The 20,818-nt window shown below is 32.1% G+C and overlaps 1 protein-coding gene across 3 annotated transcripts; it reads left to right on the top strand.

Annotated features, from left to right (window-relative positions):
- The first annotated feature begins 1,248 nt into the window (after positions 1-1,248).
- On the top strand, positions 1,249-20,818 carry LOC132736065 (ras-related protein Rab-32-like). 3 transcript variants are annotated; one of them, XM_060723112.1, is made up of 5 exons: positions 1,249-1,394; positions 15,255-15,459; positions 16,948-17,129; positions 18,787-18,930; positions 19,973-20,818. In XM_060723112.1, the coding sequence occupies exons 1-5, from the start codon at positions 1,392-1,394 to the stop codon at positions 20,084-20,086; spliced, it is 648 nt and encodes a 215-aa protein (XP_060579095.1). In that variant the 5' UTR covers positions 1,249-1,391; the 3' UTR covers positions 20,087-20,818. The 3 variants fall into 3 exon arrangements, with proteins under 3 accessions (XP_060579095.1, XP_060579094.1, XP_060579097.1); XM_060723111.1 differs by lacking the exon at positions 1,249-1,394 and adding an exon at positions 10,949-11,163; XM_060723114.1 differs by lacking the exon at positions 1,249-1,394 and adding an exon at positions 12,942-12,959.

Raw genomic sequence — 20,818 nt, 5'->3', positions numbered from 1 at the left:
TCAATTTATTTTTATTTCGGAGACATTCATAGAAAGCTTATATATGGAGTAATCTTTCACTTGATACCATTTTTTTTTAAATATAAAAAAGTTAGAAGGGACGACGACACGTGTTTTCCTTCACTTAACTGAGAAATAAGGGAGAGGCGCCGGGGTTTATACCTGTCCGTACATTTCAGTAACAGAAGTTCGTAAATAAATAAATGAGAGGGGCGCGGGGCATCATGCATGACTTAAAAATCGTTATTAAAGGGTATAAATCTATATCTTATGAAATATTTTAATAAAATATATCATCATGCAATCATAGGTGTTCGGCGCGTTGATTGGTCACTACCCCTACACACACCCCCACCCCCACTCTACAGCCCTCCTACCTCTCAAAACCATGTAAAATACAGTATTTTTCATTTGAAACATGTTTTAATATTTGGCTTATGCTTTTAATTCAATTACCTTCATTTCCCACAAAAAATAAAAAAATGATACGGGGGGGCGGGGGGGGGGCGGGGGTGCGGGGTAGTGACCGATCAACGCGCCGAACACCTATGCATGCAATAACATTATATATTGGTTCGATTAATTATTATATGGTTGATTCCCGAAAAAATTGTAAAATAGAATGTCTCTTTTATTTAATTCACATGAATAATGTACGTAAACAGAATATTTAAATGTCCCGGAACAAAATATTATTTTGCTTTCTAAGTAGGGTTTTATCCGTTTAGAAATTAATGATTTTGTGCGTGCGCCATCGCTTTTTAGGCAATGAATTACCATATATTTATTTCATACAAGCATTTAGGAAGTATAGTCTACTTTTTTTAAATCAAACAATAATTTTTGCATCATATACATTATATTATACTTTTAAATCTACATGTAATCTTGTTATTTAAAAGCGGGTTTTAGAGGCATATTATGTCATTTTATATGTGCTATGCACGGATACAATAAAAAAATGGTAGGCCTACATGTATATAGTTATACTGTATAAGTTTGCAGTTTCAAAAGTAATTTTTAAAGGGTTCACGTTTCGACTGAAATCAAACTTATAGTGTCGGCTGACCTGCAAATGGCAAATTTAAACAAAGGGAAGTAAATCTGTAATTGTGTTTGAATTAATTTTAAATAGCACTTTGAATGAAAATTCCACGGTAAAAAATCAACTTGACCTTATGAATAAAAGCTCAAGTATTAATAGTTCAATCAAATTAACATAAAATCTTTAATAGGACATTATTTGGAAAGGTTAAAATGTAGGACACAATGTCGTAAAAGCCGTTTTGTGATATGTTTATTTTTGGGACATATCACATGATCACATGAAAGAGATTGACAACTTTTAAACAACTTTTTTTCCTGGTATGAAACGTTAATAAAGATAAGATATGGTAAGTTGGAAACATGTTTTGCATATTAAATTTAAATGAAATAATTATTCATAACAGATTATGTGGCTGAATAAATTTATCTCGTATAGAACAGTAGATCTGCTGCAGCTGAAAATCTTTTACCAGTTTACATATGCAATCTGTCAAAACACTGGCTTAATTTGACAATTTTTTTTGTATCTTTGAAACTTGGTAGGCCTACTTTTAAAGTCACATTTAACCTTTTAATTATCTTACATGGACATGTCTGTCTTTTAATCTTGACAAAACTAGTACATGTTATTAGTTTTGGTGAAATTTTTAAAGCTCAACTTAATTTCGGAGAGTTACACTTCCCTATAAGTCAGTTGTTCTTGTGGACAGCTTGCGGACTATATTATTAGATCGTACTTGCAAATGTATATATATGGACTCTATATGTTTAATGAGGGTCCATCCACCCATTACAGTCACAGACACTTGGGGAGTGGAGCTTAAAACGCCTTTAAAATCCAAATTAAATGCATATTTGTCAATCCCATCACATGTATCCTGTTTTCTCGTATTCTCGGGGGGTTAAGGACTAAACTTGGTTGCATAATATTTATAAAACATTCTGTTACAATATTTTTAGCCTGATACACAGAGAAATACCTTATTAACAAAATACAAAGAAAGAAATATCGTAACTGTAAGCAAAACTAAAGATATTTCTGCTTGTATATACTGACCTTCACCCTCTATGTGAAGCAGGTGCTTTCTCGTATTCTCGTGGAATTTGATTGGTTGTTAAGGCTGGTCGCTATGTGATGATTTTGTTCTACATACCAGTTCAAATCATTAGTGCCACACCTAATTAAGTGTTAAATGGCCTAAATCTGTAATTTTATTGTGTTTTAATAACAGCTTGGCAGGCCATATCAAACCCCCCCTTCGAGAATACGAGAAACAGGGATACTGATCGTATTTTCATTGGTTATGTGAAAACTTGGGTAGTTTGAAGTTGTTTATCTGCCAAGCCACAAATCTTCTGCTGAAGTCCTGTGCCTTCTCTGTGAGATGCATGCAATAAGGGGAAAATAAAAACAAACAAATATCTGCTTTGTAACCTTTTGGGCTTTTACTGTAAGGACTTCTTGTAATGGGACAAGCAGCTGCTGCTACTGGCAAAATAAGCTTATGTAATATTATTGGTCCCCAGGTTGACAGTCAACCAATCAGTTAGGGTAAAAGCTGTAACATCAATCTGATATAATTACACTGTTTAAGTCTTACACCATTTGACTTTTACATGTATTTCTCTTATTTACGCTGATTTTTATTAGCAAAAAACTGCTTATCTTTTTACATGCCAATCTGATCATTGTGAAACGGTATCTTTTCTGTTCATAAATTGATCATCTCAGGTGGCATGTTGGAACCAAAAAATAAACTTTAAACGAGGCTGGTGGAATGTTGAAACCACAAAATAAAATAGAGTAAAACAGAATCCCTAAAGAAAGTCCAACACAATAAAATTGAAAATGTTTGCAGACTCGGTTTGATTGAGCCTGTTTTATGGACGGTACTGGAAAGTGCAAGGTACCGTCCACGCCCCCTAGCACCGGCTTAAGAAGAATTCAACATTTAAACACTAAAAAATGGTAAAATTTTGAATTTAGAGACATCCGCAGATGTGTTAATACGGCGATTATCATGGAACCTTCAATGTGACACAGTAGTGCCATTCCATGAAAAGCGGCGTATGGTCCCCAAGTAAAAGAATGGTTTTGCCCTAAACGAGAAAACAAAGGGTGGAACTAAATAAAATGGAATTTTGAAAGGGGATCCGTGGTTATGAAGCCTGCATATCACAGATAAGATGTCAAAAGACAAATTTAAAAAGCAGTCTAAGGGTGATTATGCAGTATTCAAGTAGGAATACTGGAACCACCCCAAGTTGAAAATGGCCAAAAAGAAGAAACTAAAAAGTACCACATATTATGTTTACAACAACAATAATGTTGTGCAAAACGATCTTCAAGGATCGGAAATATAACATCATTGATTAAATGTACGGGGAGACTTTTTACAGCCGCCACACGGCACAAATAACACCTTAAAAGGGGCTTGTGGTTCAATGTTGAAACCAAAAAAAGAAACTTTAACAAGGGGCATTATTTCAGTTTCTTGTTCTGTTATATTAATATCATATTTCCCAGATTTATGATGACTCACTGTTTATGATTAAACTTTTTAAATTCTTTCAGTTTAAGATTTTACAAAAAAATGTCTTATTTGAAAATGCGTAAAATTTGTAACTGGTTCAAGAAGGTAACTGTATAAGCATTGTGTTAAGTAGTTCGTAGCAAATTAAGTGGGGTTTAAACTTTTAAATTTGGATTCTTGAATGATCAATTAAATTTATATCCTTAATTTTTTTAAATAAAAGATTTCTTTAAATAGCAGCTTGCTTAAAATACATGTACATCCAGATCTTTTTTAAGGACCAAACTTTATTGAAAATACCATATTTTCTTTAATAAAAGAACATGCAGCGTTTCAGACATGGTGCAATTTATAGTTTATATCTGCCCATGAAATGAATCAAGAGACAAGATATAGTGCACTTACTATACTTGCGCATAAACTGATTCAGAAGACAAGATATGTTGCACTAGCTATACTTGTGCATGTGACTATGCATAATGATAAATACTATAGGTAGCAACTTTGGATAATCAGCAGTATACTTTTACTACCATTATGAACCATTTAGGGTACATAAGTTATGACTTTTATGATGCCCAATACAGTTCACAAGAAAATGTCATTTAATATTGAAAGCAGTAAATTTGATTTTGAATAATGAACTACCTATACCCGTGACTGAGTGCATATACAATTAAATATTTTGTAGTTTATAAACTGACTGATACAGTGTCTCAAAATTTGAAAATTTGAAAAAGTTGAAATGTTTAGTTTCCTTAATTTATGAATTGGTATCATGCACTTAATAGTTGTCTTGTTTATTAATTTATAATAGAGTATTTTAAGTTTCAGATCTCAGGTCTGTCTGAATTATGACTCACCATTACAGTTAGTCACCTTAGTGCAATACATGTAATTGGTTAACTCCTATTAGATTTAGATGGACATTACTTGTTACTGCACTTAAAGTTGATGAGTTGAGCTCCTCATTGGTTGAAACAGCTGGCAAACATACAAACAATATTCTTATTTAATTATTCTAATTGAAAAATAATTCTGTAAAATTATACAAAATTTGTAACATTTATAACAATTGATAAGTACACAGTCATTTTCATGTGCTTCCATTGAAACAAGAACATTTTACTTATAACAGAGTGTGTAAATAATTTCTGAAGATATACTTCTTATTAGTTAACTTTTTCCCTTATATAAGCGTGTTTCGACGGCTTTTTGTCCCCCCCCCCTTTTTTGAGGCCTCAAACAGTGAAAAAATGCCCTATTTAGGCCCCAAACACTGTTTTTTGTTTGAGAAATGTTGTTAAAAAAAGTGACCACTTTTTCGGCGCCGTCCCCCATCCAAATATAACATCAGGAGGTTGCCAGAAGGGGGATGTGCCCCCTTCTGTTTGGGGGGTTTGAAGGGGGGCGGAGTCCCCCTCATCGCCAAGAAAATTTTTGACATACATGTGACAGGCTAAAAATGGCCTTAAGTCGATCTTAGGGTAACTATTAACCAACGCTGAAAAGCCTTTTACTCTATCTCAATTCATTGAGAAGTTGCAGCACTTTGAAATCAGTTTTGATGGAAAAAAACAATGCAAAATAGTGATTTTTGGCAATTTTGAGACGTCCCCCCGTTGCCATATTGGTAACAGGAAATTCACCATTGAGCATGCTGTTACAGAGGCTATGGTGTAGTCAACAATTGTGCCAAGTTTCATTAGTAGTGAAGCATTTTTCATAGTTTCATAGCAGTTTGAACTTGTTACAGGAGGCTTTTCAATGAAAACGGCCATTTTTCGCAATATGCTCATGGGGTAAAAGGTTAATAAAAAAAATAAAAAATGTCAAAAAACAACAATTTTTCACCAAATTTCGGTGTTAGGGCATGTGTTAACATGCAAAATATAGTTTTTGTGTAATTCCAATGTTTTTCATCATATTTGTTAACCTTTTCCCTTATACATGTAATAAGCGTGTTTAGACGGCTTTTTGCCCCCCCCCCTTTTTTTGAGGCCTCAAACAGTGAAAAAATGCCCTATTTAGGCCCCAAACACTGTTTTTCGTTTTAGAAATGTTGTTAAAAAAAGTGACCACTTTATCAGCGCCGTCCCCCATCCAAATATTACATCAGGGGGTTGCCAGAAGGGGGATGTGCCCCCTTCTGTTTGGGGGGTTTGAAGGGGGGCGGAGTCCCCCTCATCGCCAAGAAAATTTTGGACATGTGACACGCTAAAAATGGCCTCAGGTTGATCTTAGGGTAACTAGTAACCGACGCTGAAAAGCCTTTCACTCTATCTCAATTCATTGAGAAGTTGCAGCACTTTGAAATCAGTTTTGATGGAAAAAAACAATGCAAAATAGTGATTTTTGGCAATTTTGAGACGTCCCCCCATTGCCATGGTAACAAGAAATTTACCATTGAGCATGCTGTAACAGAGGCTATGGTGTAGTTAACATTTGTGCCAAGTTTCATTAGTATTGAAGCATTTTTCATAGTTTCATAGCAGTTTGAACTTGTTACAGGAGGCTTTTCAATGAAAACGGCCATTTTTCGCAATATGCTCATGGGGTAAAAGGTTAAGTTATATTTTCTTTTCATTTGTATTCAATCAAACCCACCTTCTGTGAAAATTATATTTCATAATTTCTCTGTAAAATTTTCAAAATATAAATTCACTGTCTATACTAAAAAACATGCAATACATGTAAATCATTTTATCTTTTTTTGATTTTTAAGATACTATATAATTATACAAGGGACTGTTCCAGCACATCCCAAGGAAAATTATTTTGAGAAATTTATAGTACATGAAAATGCATTTATAAATTCATTGGTGCATGCATTTTATGTTAAGTCATGTTTTAAAGTAACTCAGATGATAGGAAAAGTGTTAAAATATGTGACTGACCAGTCTGAATATATTATACAACATATTTATAACTGCTCACACCAGTGTCACCTTATATATTTCATCAGAAAATTTTACATATTTGAATAATCATATAAAGCACCATATATCCTATAGTACCATTACCATAAAGAAGGACATCTTTGTTGGTGCACTTTTCATGAACAGAATCCTTTTTTTTGTAATTTTAAGTATAGCATTTTAAGTGTGCCCTTAGTAAACCGGATGCCGATAGGCTTGAAATTAGAGCGGGTGCACCTATTACCGAACACTTAAGCCGCGTTTTATCTCGGTCGGAATTATGAGCACTTTAAACTAAAGAGAGACAACTCTTTAATAGATTAGTAATTATGCTACAATTTTGGCCAGTATTAGAACCCTATCGAATACAAATAAAGGCGTTATCGTCCGATCAAAAGATCTACCAACTGCCCCTAATACCGAATGATGATTGTAATTCCGAACATTGGTGTTCCTAATTCCGAACATGAGGAACTTTTTAAAATAAATATGTTGAGTAAACAAATACATACCATTTTCGTACTTTGGCACAAATCTACATTAGAAAAGAGTTTTGTCAATCATCAAAGTATTTTTAAAATGTTAATTTTATTAAACATATTCATTTCTGCAACACAAGTATTGAATGTCAACGAAAAGGAAAATATATAGTTTGAATAACAAAAAATAGGATTCAAACAATATATTCAAACATATTTTAAGCGACAATATTATTACTACAGTTTGCATCAAGAAATCTTCTATATGTAGAGAATATATGTTGTTGCACTAACACTAACAGTATTTACATTCAAAAGGAAGATCATCCGAGCAGTCGGTAAGTTCATCGGCAACACAAGTAAGAAAAAAGCGCCTGAAACAATTTATGCACTGTATATAGTCCTCATAAAGTGTTTTGCACTTAAAACAGCTTGTAGGACTTACTGCAATATTATCATCTGAAGCGTATGCCTCAATTTCTTTTATGATCTGTTTAGTCTCTTGCTTCATTTTCTCCTTCAGTTCTCTCAGCTTTTTCTTCGCCTCTTCTCTATCCTTCCGTTTCTTTTCGAGTGCAATCTGTTTTTCTTTCAGCTCTTTGGCTCTCTTGAGATTATTTTGTAATCGTTCTTGTTTGTTTCCAATTCCTTTTCTTTCTTTTCTTATTTTTTCGTTCAACCATTATCTGTACTTTCCCCTGTTGCTTTTGGCATTTTACGTGCTTTTGGTTTCTTTGTTTCAGTCTTTGGGAATATTAAATGTTTGCTAAATGGTGACATAGATACGTCTGTTGCTTTAGGAACACATCCATCCGAAGATTTTGATGGTGTTGTAATAGAATCAGTCGTAATGTTAGGTGTCACAGTAAACATGGAGGCAGTTGATGTATCTGTCGGGCAGTTGATGTAGCAGTCGGCTCCATTGAGAGAGACACGACTGTGATTGGCTTAGATGGAGTGGTGACTAAATCATTTAAAGCTGTAGGTATTTCATCAAGCACAGATTCGTTTACAATATCTGACGGCGATAATTTACCAGCTGATGTAGGAGGAGTCACAGCTGCTGTAACAACAGTAGTTGCTGTAGTTATTGAGTCCAATGGGGTGAATCATTCTCTTTCAACTTTTGTTCGGAATTTGGAACATTCAGTGAGTTCAGTATGTAATTCCGAACACTGCCAGTGATTCATTCATACGACCTTAAAACATGTACAGGGGCTTCACACATGATTTTTATTTTTGTCTACATCATTGATTTCAAAAGAATTTGACTAAAGCATCAATATTCAATATTTTATGATATTAGTAAAAATTTGTAAAAAATTAGCTAATAAATAAAATGTCTAACCAAAAATTGAAGTAAATCCTTGAATGCCCAAAATCACAACAAACAACACAACCGCGAATTCAAAATGTTGCGGGTGGAAAGAGAGACAAAGTGACGTTATAATAATGATTTCACTTTTTTGAATTGTGTTAAACATGAAATATTAAATGAATTATAATATTTTGGTCGGAATTAGGAGCATGTTCGGCATTAGGTGCACCCGCTCTATATCTGGAAAGATAAATTTTAAAGGTTGTTATGCAGCTTATAAAGTGAAGCAGGATATTCTTTGGAAAAAATGGCATATATTATAATCTCCGTTGTTCCTGTAGGGGTTTTTCCGGCTGACTAATTTTGGGCTCGTTATGGCCATTAGATTAAAAAAGCTTTATGGTCTGTTAATGATTTTTGTGTCTCCTGCTACACAGTAGCTGCAACTAGCTACAAAGTATCAGCGACATATAGGGAACAAATCCTGGTCAATATTTACCCCTCACTACAGCTGCTTTATAATTGGCTATCATCAGGAGACATGTGATCACTAATTGCTCTTGACTGCTTAACTATGTGTTTGCTCTAAGGATTAATCCAGCTCATAACAATAATGACTCAAGCCAAAGCTTATGTTTAAAGCCCCATTTTCTAAAAGACAATTTAATATAATATAAATGTTCCATTGGTAAGTTTTATTTAGAGTGAAATAAAGTTTGTTTTCCAAAATTTGATTTAGAAACTTAAGTAAGATTTTTGGATCTGAACATTCAGACCTACAAATTTCAGTTGATATTTTGATCTCCTTTTCATATTTCTTTTTATGTAATCTAGAAATATTCAGCAAAGATTCAGACATCATTCTGAAATGCGAGTTTACTTATCTAAATACATGTAAATTTAGAAATATTAGTATAAAACAAAGATTTCTATATTTTGAAACATTTAAAGAGTCTCTTATCTGATTCAGAAATAATAACACCAAAGATTCAGATATTTTTAGATGACTGAAAAATTATTTTCTAATTCAAAAATATTCAGAAAAAGTGTCAAACGTGTCAAACGTGTCAAACTTTTTTAGTTCCAATAAATTTTTATTACTTGATTCAGAAATATTCATAATAGAGAATTTTGCGCATAATGATTCAAATATATTTTAATATGCAAATTTAATTTAGATTTAGACAAATTTAGACAGGCACTGCCATAAGAAATAAGGATATATTATATACAATAAGTTTTCATTGAAAAGTGTCCTGTTACAAGTTCAAACTGCTATGAAACTATGAAAAAATTCTTCAATACTGATGAAACTTGGCACAAATGTTGACTGGACCATAGCCTCTGTATCAGCATGCTCAATTTTAAATTTCCTGTTACCATGGCAACGGGGGACATCTCAAAATTGCCAAAAATCATGTTCATTGTATTTATGCCCCCCCCCCCTGCGAAGAAGAGGGAGTATATTGTTTGCTAATGTCAGTCTGTTGACTGTTGGTCTGTCTGTCTGTCTGTCTGTCCAACGGTAGACCACATGGTTTCCGCTGATTATCTTGAGAACTTTTTATCACAAAGTCTTCATATTTCACATAGCGATTGGTCATAACTAGTAGATGACCCTATTGATTTTGGGCTCACTAGGTCAAAGGTCAAGGTCACAGGGGTCTCAAACGTCAGAATGGTTTCCGCTGATTATCTTGAAAAGTTTTCATCACAAAGTTGTCATATTTCACATAGTGATTGTTCACAACTATTAGATGACCCCTATTGATTTTGGGTCACTAGGTCAAAGGTCAAGGTCACAGGGGCCTTAAATGTCAGAATGGTTTCCGCTCATTATCTTGGTAACAATCATCGCAGTCTTCATATATCACATATTGATTGGTCATTACTTGTTGATAACCCCTATTGATGTTCAAGTATTTATCACAAAGTCATCATAATTCACATAAATTATTTATTGTTCATAACTAGTTTATGATCCCTATTGATTTTTGGGTCACTAGGTCAAAGGTCAAGGTCATAGGGGCCTTGAATGGTAGTATGATATCCGCTTGGTTACTATTTATCACAGTCTTCATATTTCACATCTTGATTGGTCATAACTAGTAAATGACCCCCATTTATTTCAGGGTCACAAGGTCAATGGTCAAGGTGACAGGGGCCTTAAATGTCTGAATGATTTCACTGATTATCTTTAAAAGTATTCATCACATTAAGTCTACATATTTTACGTATTGATTGGTCATAATCAAGTAAATGACCCCAATTGATTTTGGCATCACTAATATATTAAGTATTTATTACAGAATCATAAGGTTCTTTGAATCCTTCAGATTGAACAAAGATTCAGTTCATTTAAGATATTAATGGTAGCGTTATGGGGGTTTTAAAGTAAATTAAAGCAACATTATAAATATATAAATATCTGTGTAATAATTTAAACTATCAGATATATTAAACTTGTAAATCAGAAAAATGTTTGATAACAAAATTTCCTCATCATACAGTTTAGTTCATTTATCTTTAATATGATAATACATGATGTCACAATTTATGAATATATGGATAGATATATACATATATATACCTTTATCTCGTACTGACAGACTGTGATCATCTATTAGTATATCTTCATTTGAGCTGCAGTTGTGTTATATTAGGATAAAAATTTTACTAATCGAAGTACCTGTTATAATATATGGAATTTATTGTGAATGAAATACAGTGTCTAGAATTTGGATATTATTATTAAATAAGGAGGAATTGAAGCTTTTGTGTATATATTTCTGTTGAATAAAGATTTAACTTGAAAGGTATTAAAGATAAAGTAAATTTTACAAGGTGCAATAATGAGTGTCCGAAAGGTGAGTTTAAAACTTTATGAATTTTTAATATTACAATTTTAGGAAACATTTTCTACAGGTAGATAAATATTCTCTTCATGGCAAAGTCGTGAAACAAGTTGAAAAGTACATCAATCCTGATGAACATGTAGACCATTTTTCAGTCAATTAGAACAGTTTTAGAAAAAAGACCTTAATAAAGTAATTTTAATTTCAAAGCTCAGACCAATCATATAATTATGTTTTGAGAAAAAATATGATTTTGAGCAAGATGAAGGTCACAGACCTGACTGGACAGAAAAATTGTGAAGGATGACACACTTATGCTGTAGTATATAAGTTAGAGAATGATGGCATGTTTAGCTATTATAAGTATTACCTAGAGAATTAAGTGTGACATGTTTAAAAGCTATAGTGTTAGCTACAGAAGGATTAGCTATAGTATAGCTAGAGAATTAAATGACAATTGTTAGCTTTAGAATTTGCTAGGCTAGAGAATGATGGCATGTTAGATGTAGCATTAGCTAAAGAATATTGACAACTGTTAGCTATAGTATCAGCTAATTAAAATGATGGCATGCTAGCTATAGTAATTAGCTTAATAGAAGAGTAATATGTTAGCTATAGAATTAGCTAGAGAATCATGGTAATTGTTAGCTATAGTATTTGCTAGGCTTAGACAATGATGGCATGATTGCTGTAGCATAAGCTAGAGAATATTGACAATTGTTAGCTATAGTAATTGCAATAGAATGATGGGAATTGTTAGCTATAGTATTATCTATAAACTGATTGCATGCTAGCTATAGTATAAATAGCTTAAGAGAAGAATAATATGTTAGCTATAGAATTAGCTAGAGAATTATGGTAATTGTTAGCTATAGTATTTGCTAGGCTAGACAATGATGGCATGATTGCTGTAGCATTTGCTAGAGAATATTGACAATTGTTAGCTATAGTATTTGCTATAGAATGATGGGAACTGTTGGCTATAGTATAAGCTATAACTGATGGCATGCTAGCTATAGTATTAGCTAGAGAAGAGTAATATGTAAGCTATAGAATTAGCTAGAGAATTATGGTAAATGTAAGCTATAGTATTTGCTAGGCTAGACAATGATGGCATGATTGCTGTAGCATAAGCTAGAGAATATTGACAATTGTTAGCTATAGTATTTGCTATAGCATGATGTCATGTTAGTTTTAACTATAGAAGAGCTTTAGAAGAGTGACATGTTAGCTATTATAAGTATTAGCTAGAGAATTATGGCAATTGTAAGATTATGTATATAAGCTATAGAATGCTGGCATGATAGCTATTATTTAAATGATTTTTCTACAGATGGTTGAAAATGAAATATTGTAGCATAACACCTAGGTTAAATATTAAATAGCTTATACTTTAGTCTTGTAATAATTATTAGTTTGAAGAACAGAAATTATAAAAGATACTCAAGGAAATGGAATTTTTCTAGTGTACACTTCGTTTTTATTATCTATAACATTTCATGATCCAATAAAACATTAAAAAAAGACAATATAACTTTATCAGTAATAAAAACTTCCTGGTTATTTTTTCTCTTTGTTTATTTTTATTATTTATTGAATTTTGTTATCTTGATAAAATTGGATGACAAATCAATTGTAATGTATCGTGGTGCTTTATAATGTTATACTTAGAGTCACAGTGTAATTAGGAGAATCGTGTTAACTTGTTATATAGCTTGTTAATTAATAGGAAGTGAAATATATGTGTTGATTCAAAGATATTATATGTTATAATTATAATATATATTCAAAGGATTATTGGGATCATGGTAGTGTTTTCTTTGTTAATGTATTAATATAATGATTTAATATTTATATGTGATTACTCAGTTTTTGTTGAAATAATGAATTTGACACTCCAAGAAATTGAAGGAGTAATAATTGTCACAATATGTGACAATAACACTACTATATAGCAGTAGTAGTAATATATAAGGACTTACTCCAGAATTAAACATATTTTGGGTCTAATCCCAGCTATTCCTGGGTAGAAACAAACTTTTCCAGTTACAGCTTGGAAAATAAGTGCTACTAAGTTTGAATCATCAATTGTGACCAGAAGTGCACATGCATGATTAAAGTTTGTTTGTACCAGGGAATTTTAATGCTAGGAAAAACCCAGATTTGCCGCGTTCCGGCTTACAACTATTGTTCTGACTATTATAATATAAATAAACAGTTAAATTAAAATGTCCTGTATTTTGACCATCATGTGAAGTCATGTTCTTGCATGGTCATATATGATTGTAGTCTAAATGTTCTGGGTGATAAAGGGTAACAGTCATATATAAATGTTACAGGGATAAAGATTTGTGACATTAAGCTAACAATGAGTTGTTATTAATAAATGATTACAATCATTTTATAGTGTACTAGACTAGTTTTATTTATTTATGATCCTTTGTAGATTATAACAATTTGTTCACACTTTAAACACAATATACTAATAAAATACTCTAGAATAGTCTTATTTCTGAAAAGATGTTATTCGGAACTGACTGCAATTGTGGGTTTTTAAACAGTTTAAATCCATATAGGTACGAACAAACTTCACGGTCCACTATCCATCATAATAGATTAGTCAACCTGTTGCACTTATTTTCCAAGCTGTAACTTTGAAAGTTTAATTGTTTGCACCTAAAATTAGCTGGGTAAAACCCAAATATTTTTAATTGTAAAGTTTATAATCTATTAAGAATATTTTGGGTTTTTCCAAGCTAATCCAGGGCCCTGCAGTTACAGCTTTAAAAATAAGCAGTTTGATTAATTGAGTGTGACCGGTTAAGTGCACCGTGAAGCTATAACACTAGAATTTTGTTTGTATCCTGAGATTTAGCTTGGAAAGACCCACATTAATGCGGTGTTGAAAAGATTCAGTTGTCTGCTTTGCATAGAAATTTCTAAAGAAGTTCAGACAAAATGGTTGAAGATAGCTAGAAGAATACATGTTATAACTCATTTCTTTTCAATATGGCCACAAGAAAGTTGTGTATTTTTTTCAATGTATCATGAATATCTATAACTTGTATTCTAATTATCTTATTTTGTACAATTAATATGTAAGGTGACCCTTTTTACCAATTTTTACTTTTCTGTTATTTCAATTGTCTTTTTTCAATGTAACTATAACTTGTATTCTAGTTACAGTAAAAACTCTAAAAACCGGACCCTGTCCGGACTTGACCAAAAGTCCGGTTTTCAGAGGTTTTACACATTTATTGATAATTAATTATAATGTGTTTGAACAATGACTTTGTTCAAACATTTTGTATTCATTTTTCATACCTTTTGTCTAAGTCATATTTTAATTTCTTTTTGCAATAAATGTCTTTTAGTAATTTTATTATGCAAATCCATGAATATAATTCTGAAAATCAGAAATTAAAACAACACATTGTCTTAAATATATCCTTTAATTGGTTTTTGAAATATGTAATTAATGTAATTTAGTATTACTATTTTTGCATTTAATTAATATCCAAACAAAGATAACTTCAAGGTCAAAATTTTAAGCAAAATAGGAATCATTTAACAATGGTTCCCCAATTCTTTTAGACATTTAATATTAAAAAAAAACCACACAACAAATTTAAAACATTTTGAAAAATCATACCTATACAGAGAAAGACACAATTATGATAAAAGAGCTTTAATTAGGTTGGCAATAAAAAATTAACACACACTGACAAGTGTTTTAACACCTGCATAAATAAGAAAGACATGATCATTAATTGGTAATTGAACATGTCACCAGTTAAGATTATGTTTAAATCTACATTAAAATACACAGAACATTGACACATAAAATTGCTGTCCAGTTTTCAGAGGATTTTTTATGCATGTTTATCATTAGAAACAATAGAAAATCGTCCAGTTTTCAGAATTCAGAGGTTCCGGTATTCAGGGGATTTTTTTCAATGAACATATAAGGACAAAATACGGAACTTTTAAAATGGTCCGGTTTTCAGAGGATTCCGGTTTTCAGAGGGTCCGGTTTTCAGAGTTTTTACTGTATCTAATTTTGGACCTACCCTTTTTACCATTAAACTTTTCTGTAATTTCAGGCAGGTGGAGGTGACAAGAAAGAACATCTGTATAAAATATTGGTAATAGGTGAGCTAGGGACAGGTAAAACATCAATAATCAAACGATATGTACATCAGTTCTTTTCTCAACACTACAGAGCAACTATTGGTGTAGATTTTGCCTTAAAGGTCATTAATTGGGACGCTGAGACCATAGTGAGGCTGCAGTTATGGGACATTGCAGGTACATACATGTATATTTAAACTATTTATTTATTAAGTTCATTTTTCTTTTTTTATGTGCGGAAGCAATCCACCTGTATGGAATGTCAGTTGTTCTACCCAAGTGCCAGTTCCTGGCTGAAATAACACATCAGGTCATCTTCCGTCAGTAAAGCTGGAAAGTTGGGATGTAAAACCCAACCAAAAAGAAGAAAAACATTCTCCAACAGTAAGGCTGAAAAGTCGCCATTTGGCCTATAATACTGTGTTGGTGGGATGTAAAACTAAACAAAACAAAAAATTTGTTCTTTTCAAGGAAATACTAAAAATATTTCATCAGTGAGATATATATTATATCACATTGTTTGAAACTGAGTTATTTAAATACATAATGAAATATAATATTCAATTAGAACAATTCATAATAGATGAAGATTTTCATGATGTCATGATAACACCATAAAAATTAGCATCATTGGTGGCATGACAAAGTGGTTAATACATCAGCTTATTATTGTATTAATCTAATAATCAATTTGGAACCCCAGAAGTGGGGATTCTACCCTATTTAGTGGGGAGCTGTTACCTCCTTGCACAAGAAACTACACTAATTGCTAAGTACTGTTTGATTCAAAGAACATATTTGTGAGTGTGTCTTTAAGCTTAAATTAATCTACATTGTAAATGATGCTTGGCTTGAGAGGCAGACACGTTAACAACTAGGCCACTGTTCCTTAGCTACATGTACATGCAGATAGTAAAGTATGGTAGATGAGTAAGGCATGTGTCAAAAATAATGTTCAAAGCATGATTGTTTGTTGTCTTATGACTTATTCAATGTAGATGGTGTGACAATAAATCCTATTATCAGGGCAAGCACTAAATAATATACTTATTGGTGTAATGCAGTTTTTATAGCAGCTTTGTACATGTAGTATAAAAGTATTTAAATATGTGTGCATATTTGTAACTTTATGAACTTTGAGAATCTAAAAACAGTGTCAACATTTGCAATGTTACGACTTAAACAATGTGTACATTTATGATGGTGATTGTATCTAGAGACGGCTTGCCTTAGTTATGATAATTATTTGATATTTTGATATCTATATTAAGGTTATTAAGCTGTATTTTCAAAATGTTTTATTAAATTAAAAAAAAAAAAAACAGTAAAATTATATTATTTCTATATTTTTAAGGTTGATTCTTGAAAGAGTTGTAACATAAAATGTCACTGTTATTAATTTTAAAACGCATGAAAAATGTACATATAAGAAGACAGTATAAAATGTTCCAGAATAAAAAATTATGTTGCTATATAAATTAGGGTTTTATTGGTTAAGCAATGATTTTGTACATGCATTATTCAATATTAAGGCAATATTCTTCCATAATTCTCTGTCATACAGGTTTTTTTGGAAGTATTCTTCTTCAAAATTCAAACAATAATTTTTGCAGTAGGCATAATTTATACCTTTATATTTGATATTTCTATGACATATGTTTTCAGGTCAAGAAAGGTTTGGAAATATGACTAGGGTGTATTATAAAGAGGCAGTGGGAGCATTTATTGTGTTTGACTTGACTAGAGCATCAACATTTGATGCTGTTACAAAGTGGAAAAATGACCTTGACCTCAAAGTTCAACTTGCAGATGGGAGACCTGTGCCATGTGTTCTTTTAGCCAATAAGGTTTGTCTGTGTTCTTGTTGTTTCACTGTATACTGGTTTGCAGTTGAGCTAGATAATTAAATTGCATGTAACTGCAGTGAAACCGTGGCAATGTCATGTATAAAACATGTTCCATACTCTTTTCCATACTCTTTTCCATCTTATTGTCTTAAAGGAGATAAAAGACCTAAAATTTAGAATATTCTTAATTTGTGGCTGTGGCCGAGTGGTTAAGGTTGTTGACTTGCCCCTCTTGCCACTAATGCCCCTGACCACCGTGGGTTCAAAACCCAACAGAGACTTTGAAATCTTGTCAGTGAGGAAGCTATCCACCTAGCTTACACATTGTTGGTGGTTCTACTCTACTGTCAGTTTGTTCCTGATATAATTCACAGAATGGCACTTGAAGTTGGAAAATTGTCATATGATCAATACTGTGCTGGTGCATTGTTACATAAAACCCCACCAAAAAAAATGAATCAAGTGGAAAAACCTACAATACACAATGAAGAAATACAGTTGACTCTCGATAACTCGAAATCCAAGGGACTGGGCATTTTACTTCGAGAGAAACGGAATTTGAGTAACGTGGATCTGCCGCCATTACGTTGACATTCGTACTTGTATATACATGTACCTTATTGAATGTGCAAAGAAGTAGGTTTGTTATTGTTGATAGCGGCAATGCTGCAATATTTAACCGTCGAAATGACTGTAAATCACTTACAAATTATAAATGAACAAAGAAATATTATTCAAAATTTAATACATGTATATTAATAGTGAAATATAAACACAAGCATTCGTAGCAATGACATAAATGCAAGTTTGTCAGTATTCATCAGTACTTAATGCACATGCTTTTAATACGCACTCATGATAATTCATTACAATAAAAGAACAATAACACATTTATTTCAACAACAATTTATCTAATGTTTGAAGTAAATTGATCATCGGACGAAAACGAAAGTAGCAACTATCGTGAACCGGAAGTACATATTTATGTATGCAATATGAACCGGAAGTACATAATAATGTTTGCAATATGACGGCAAATTAATTATAAAAATGTCATTTACGTTGAAAACACACATCAATACCTAGGCTGGCACAATTAAATTAATTAAATCTTAATTTACTTATCTAACTGTTAAAACCAATTAAGTCCTGAAACCGATTAAAGCCACTTTCACGACGTGCTAATAATACATGATGACCGGCAATTAAAATTACTATGAAACGTGTGATTCACGAGTGACAACATCTCAACTTGATGTCGCCGACTTTTGATCAGTCAGCTGTTTTCACACTTCTACAATATGTTAGACTTTAATTGACGGGACCAAATTTTCTTTTCGACTAAACAGGAGTCTCGGTAAGTCAAAATTTGACCTAAGCGGAGTTAAAATACAAAGATAAAGAAGGAAATTTGACGGGACTTTAGAAATTCTTCGACTAACGCGGAATTTTGTGTAAAGCGATTTTGACTTATTGAGAGTCAACTGTATACCATAAGTTAGTTTGAAAATATTGATTTAATGTGTGATTCTCACTCTGATTGGAGCTCCGAGGCCCTGACATTGCTGTGTACTATTTCCTGATTAGTGTCTGCCATTTTCAGTGCTTTAGCACTTTGATTATTGCTGCATTATGAGACAGAGTTTGTATTTTACAGTGTGATCAACCTAAAGAAGGATTAATGAATAACACATCTCAGATAGATGAATTTTGTAAAGAGAAAGGGTTCATTGGTTGGTTCGAAACATCAGCAAAGGAGAATATAAATATTGATGAAGCAGCTAGATTTTTAGTTACTCAGGTAAGAACTTTTGCTTACTGACCATATCCTGCTGGATCTAACCATGCTTTAAGAAGCCTTGTTGTTAGGGTACATACCATTCAACACGGGGATTGGTGGTTTGAGTCTTACTGGCAGGTCACCAAACGTTGGCTGTATGTCAGAGTGGTTAAGAATTAGGGATTGGTATAATCTAAAAATTGCTGGCTGCATGGGTTTCAAACTCACAAGGGGCAACGTGGCTGCTCAGACTATGTGTGTCTTGTCACTTGAAGTATGCATGTGACATATTTATTGTGTAACAAGTGCACAACTACTTCTCTCTGTATATAATAGATCTGACAACTGCTTCATGGAATCAAATATTTTTCTCATTGGTACTAGAGTGTTTTCTTGCATATCAGAGAGGACTTTCTTCTGTTTACAAATGTGCAAGAAAAAGACTTGTGTAACAAAGCATATTGCATGCTTTAAATGATGTTGTTCTGCCAATGTCATTAATTCATGTTAAAGATGACATCATATTTTTTATTTTAAGTCATAATGAATGAAGTTGTTAGACTAACACAAAGGAAAAAAAGTTCAATATAGTTTTTGTATTTTCTTCCAAAAATATGATTTACATAATATTTGTATTTTATTGTATTGTATTTGCAATGTATTTGTATTGTATTTGCAATGTTTTTGAATTGTATCGTATTTGTATTGTATTTGTATTGTATTTGCAACCTATTTGTATTGTATTTGTCATGTTTGTAATGCATTTGTATTGTATTTACAATGTATTTGTATAGTATTTGTATTGTATTTGCGATGTATTTTTATTGTATTTGTTTTTTATTGTATTGTATTTATAATTTGAATTAAAAAAAACATACACTGGCTGCTTACTGTGTTGACAGATAGGATTATTCGGCTCTCAGGTTACTGTTTAACTGAAACTCAACTGTGCTGTGTCAGAGCCTTGTTACTGCTGTAATCAATTACCCTCGAGCTAGCCGTAAAGTGTAAGATTCATATGTTATGACATTGCCGTAATCTTTACAATTGTTTCTATTTTTAGGTTTTACAGAATGATAAGGCGATGAAATCTGAAGACTCAAAGGATCGAGATAAAATAACACTAGATGATACTGATGGGGCGGATAATAAAGAGAAAAAAGGATGTTGTTCATGAAAAACAACAACAACAATTCTAATTAATATTTAAATTACAAACTTGGTATAACAGTATCTTTAAGTAAGGCCAAGTAAAAAGGTTGTTTTATAAGAAAATGTTTGTTTAAGGTCATGTTAAAGAAAAAAGAAAAGAGACGAGATGAAAGGTTTAACTTTTTAGACTTATTGTAAAAATGAAGAAATTGAGTGAAAATGGATATGATTTCAAAGTTTTGTTATAATCAATATTAAGTTGAAAAAATATTTCTAGGAAGTTGTAGAATGATATTCTTCTAACTGCAATCAAGTGTCTTTAAAGCCATATTTTGCCATTGGAGGACAAATATATATGCAATACATAGGTGCTGTTCTTCCATTCTGTATGGGTATTGCCCTGGGGATGTTAATTTAAGTCTTAAAAAATGACAATAAAGCAAACAACAGTAATTTTAATCTTTAATGTGCAGTTATTGTTTAAAAATTGTAAAAACAGCAATAGAAGAAAATTGTTTGTATTTTTTTTTGTACTATGGAATATTATTTCAGATTTTTTTTTACTGAAGGCTGTATATACCCATTTGGAGTAAAATTTATGGAGAGTGTCAAAGTTGCCAAGATTTCTACAAGCTGACTGGAATATAACTTTATAAAAATGGGAATAACAGATTTGTATAAATGCACATTGATTTTATGTTTTTTGTAGGAACTGATTTGTTTTTATCATTTTAGAAAATATAAAGTAAAATACTCA

Source organism: Ruditapes philippinarum, unplaced genomic scaffold (genome assembly GCF_026571515.1).
Source record: "Ruditapes philippinarum isolate M1 unplaced genomic scaffold, ASM2657151v2 ctg4175_1_1_1_1, whole genome shotgun sequence".
NCBI lineage: Eukaryota > Metazoa > Mollusca > Bivalvia > Venerida > Veneridae > Ruditapes > Ruditapes philippinarum.
Note: the sequence above shows the minus strand (reverse complement) of the source record. Positions and strands in the feature narration are given on the sequence as shown.

Bases quoted from the DNA above. Each gene is read 5' to 3' on its own strand.
- LOC132736065 (XM_060723111.1), top strand. The intron at 15,460-16,947 runs GTACATACATGT...ATATGTTTTCAG, and splicing joins GCAGTTATGGGACATTGCAG to GTCAAGAAAGGTTTGGAAAT. The intron at 17,130-18,786 runs GTTTGTCTGTGT...TGTATTTTACAG, and splicing joins GTGTTCTTTTAGCCAATAAG to TGTGATCAACCTAAAGAAGG.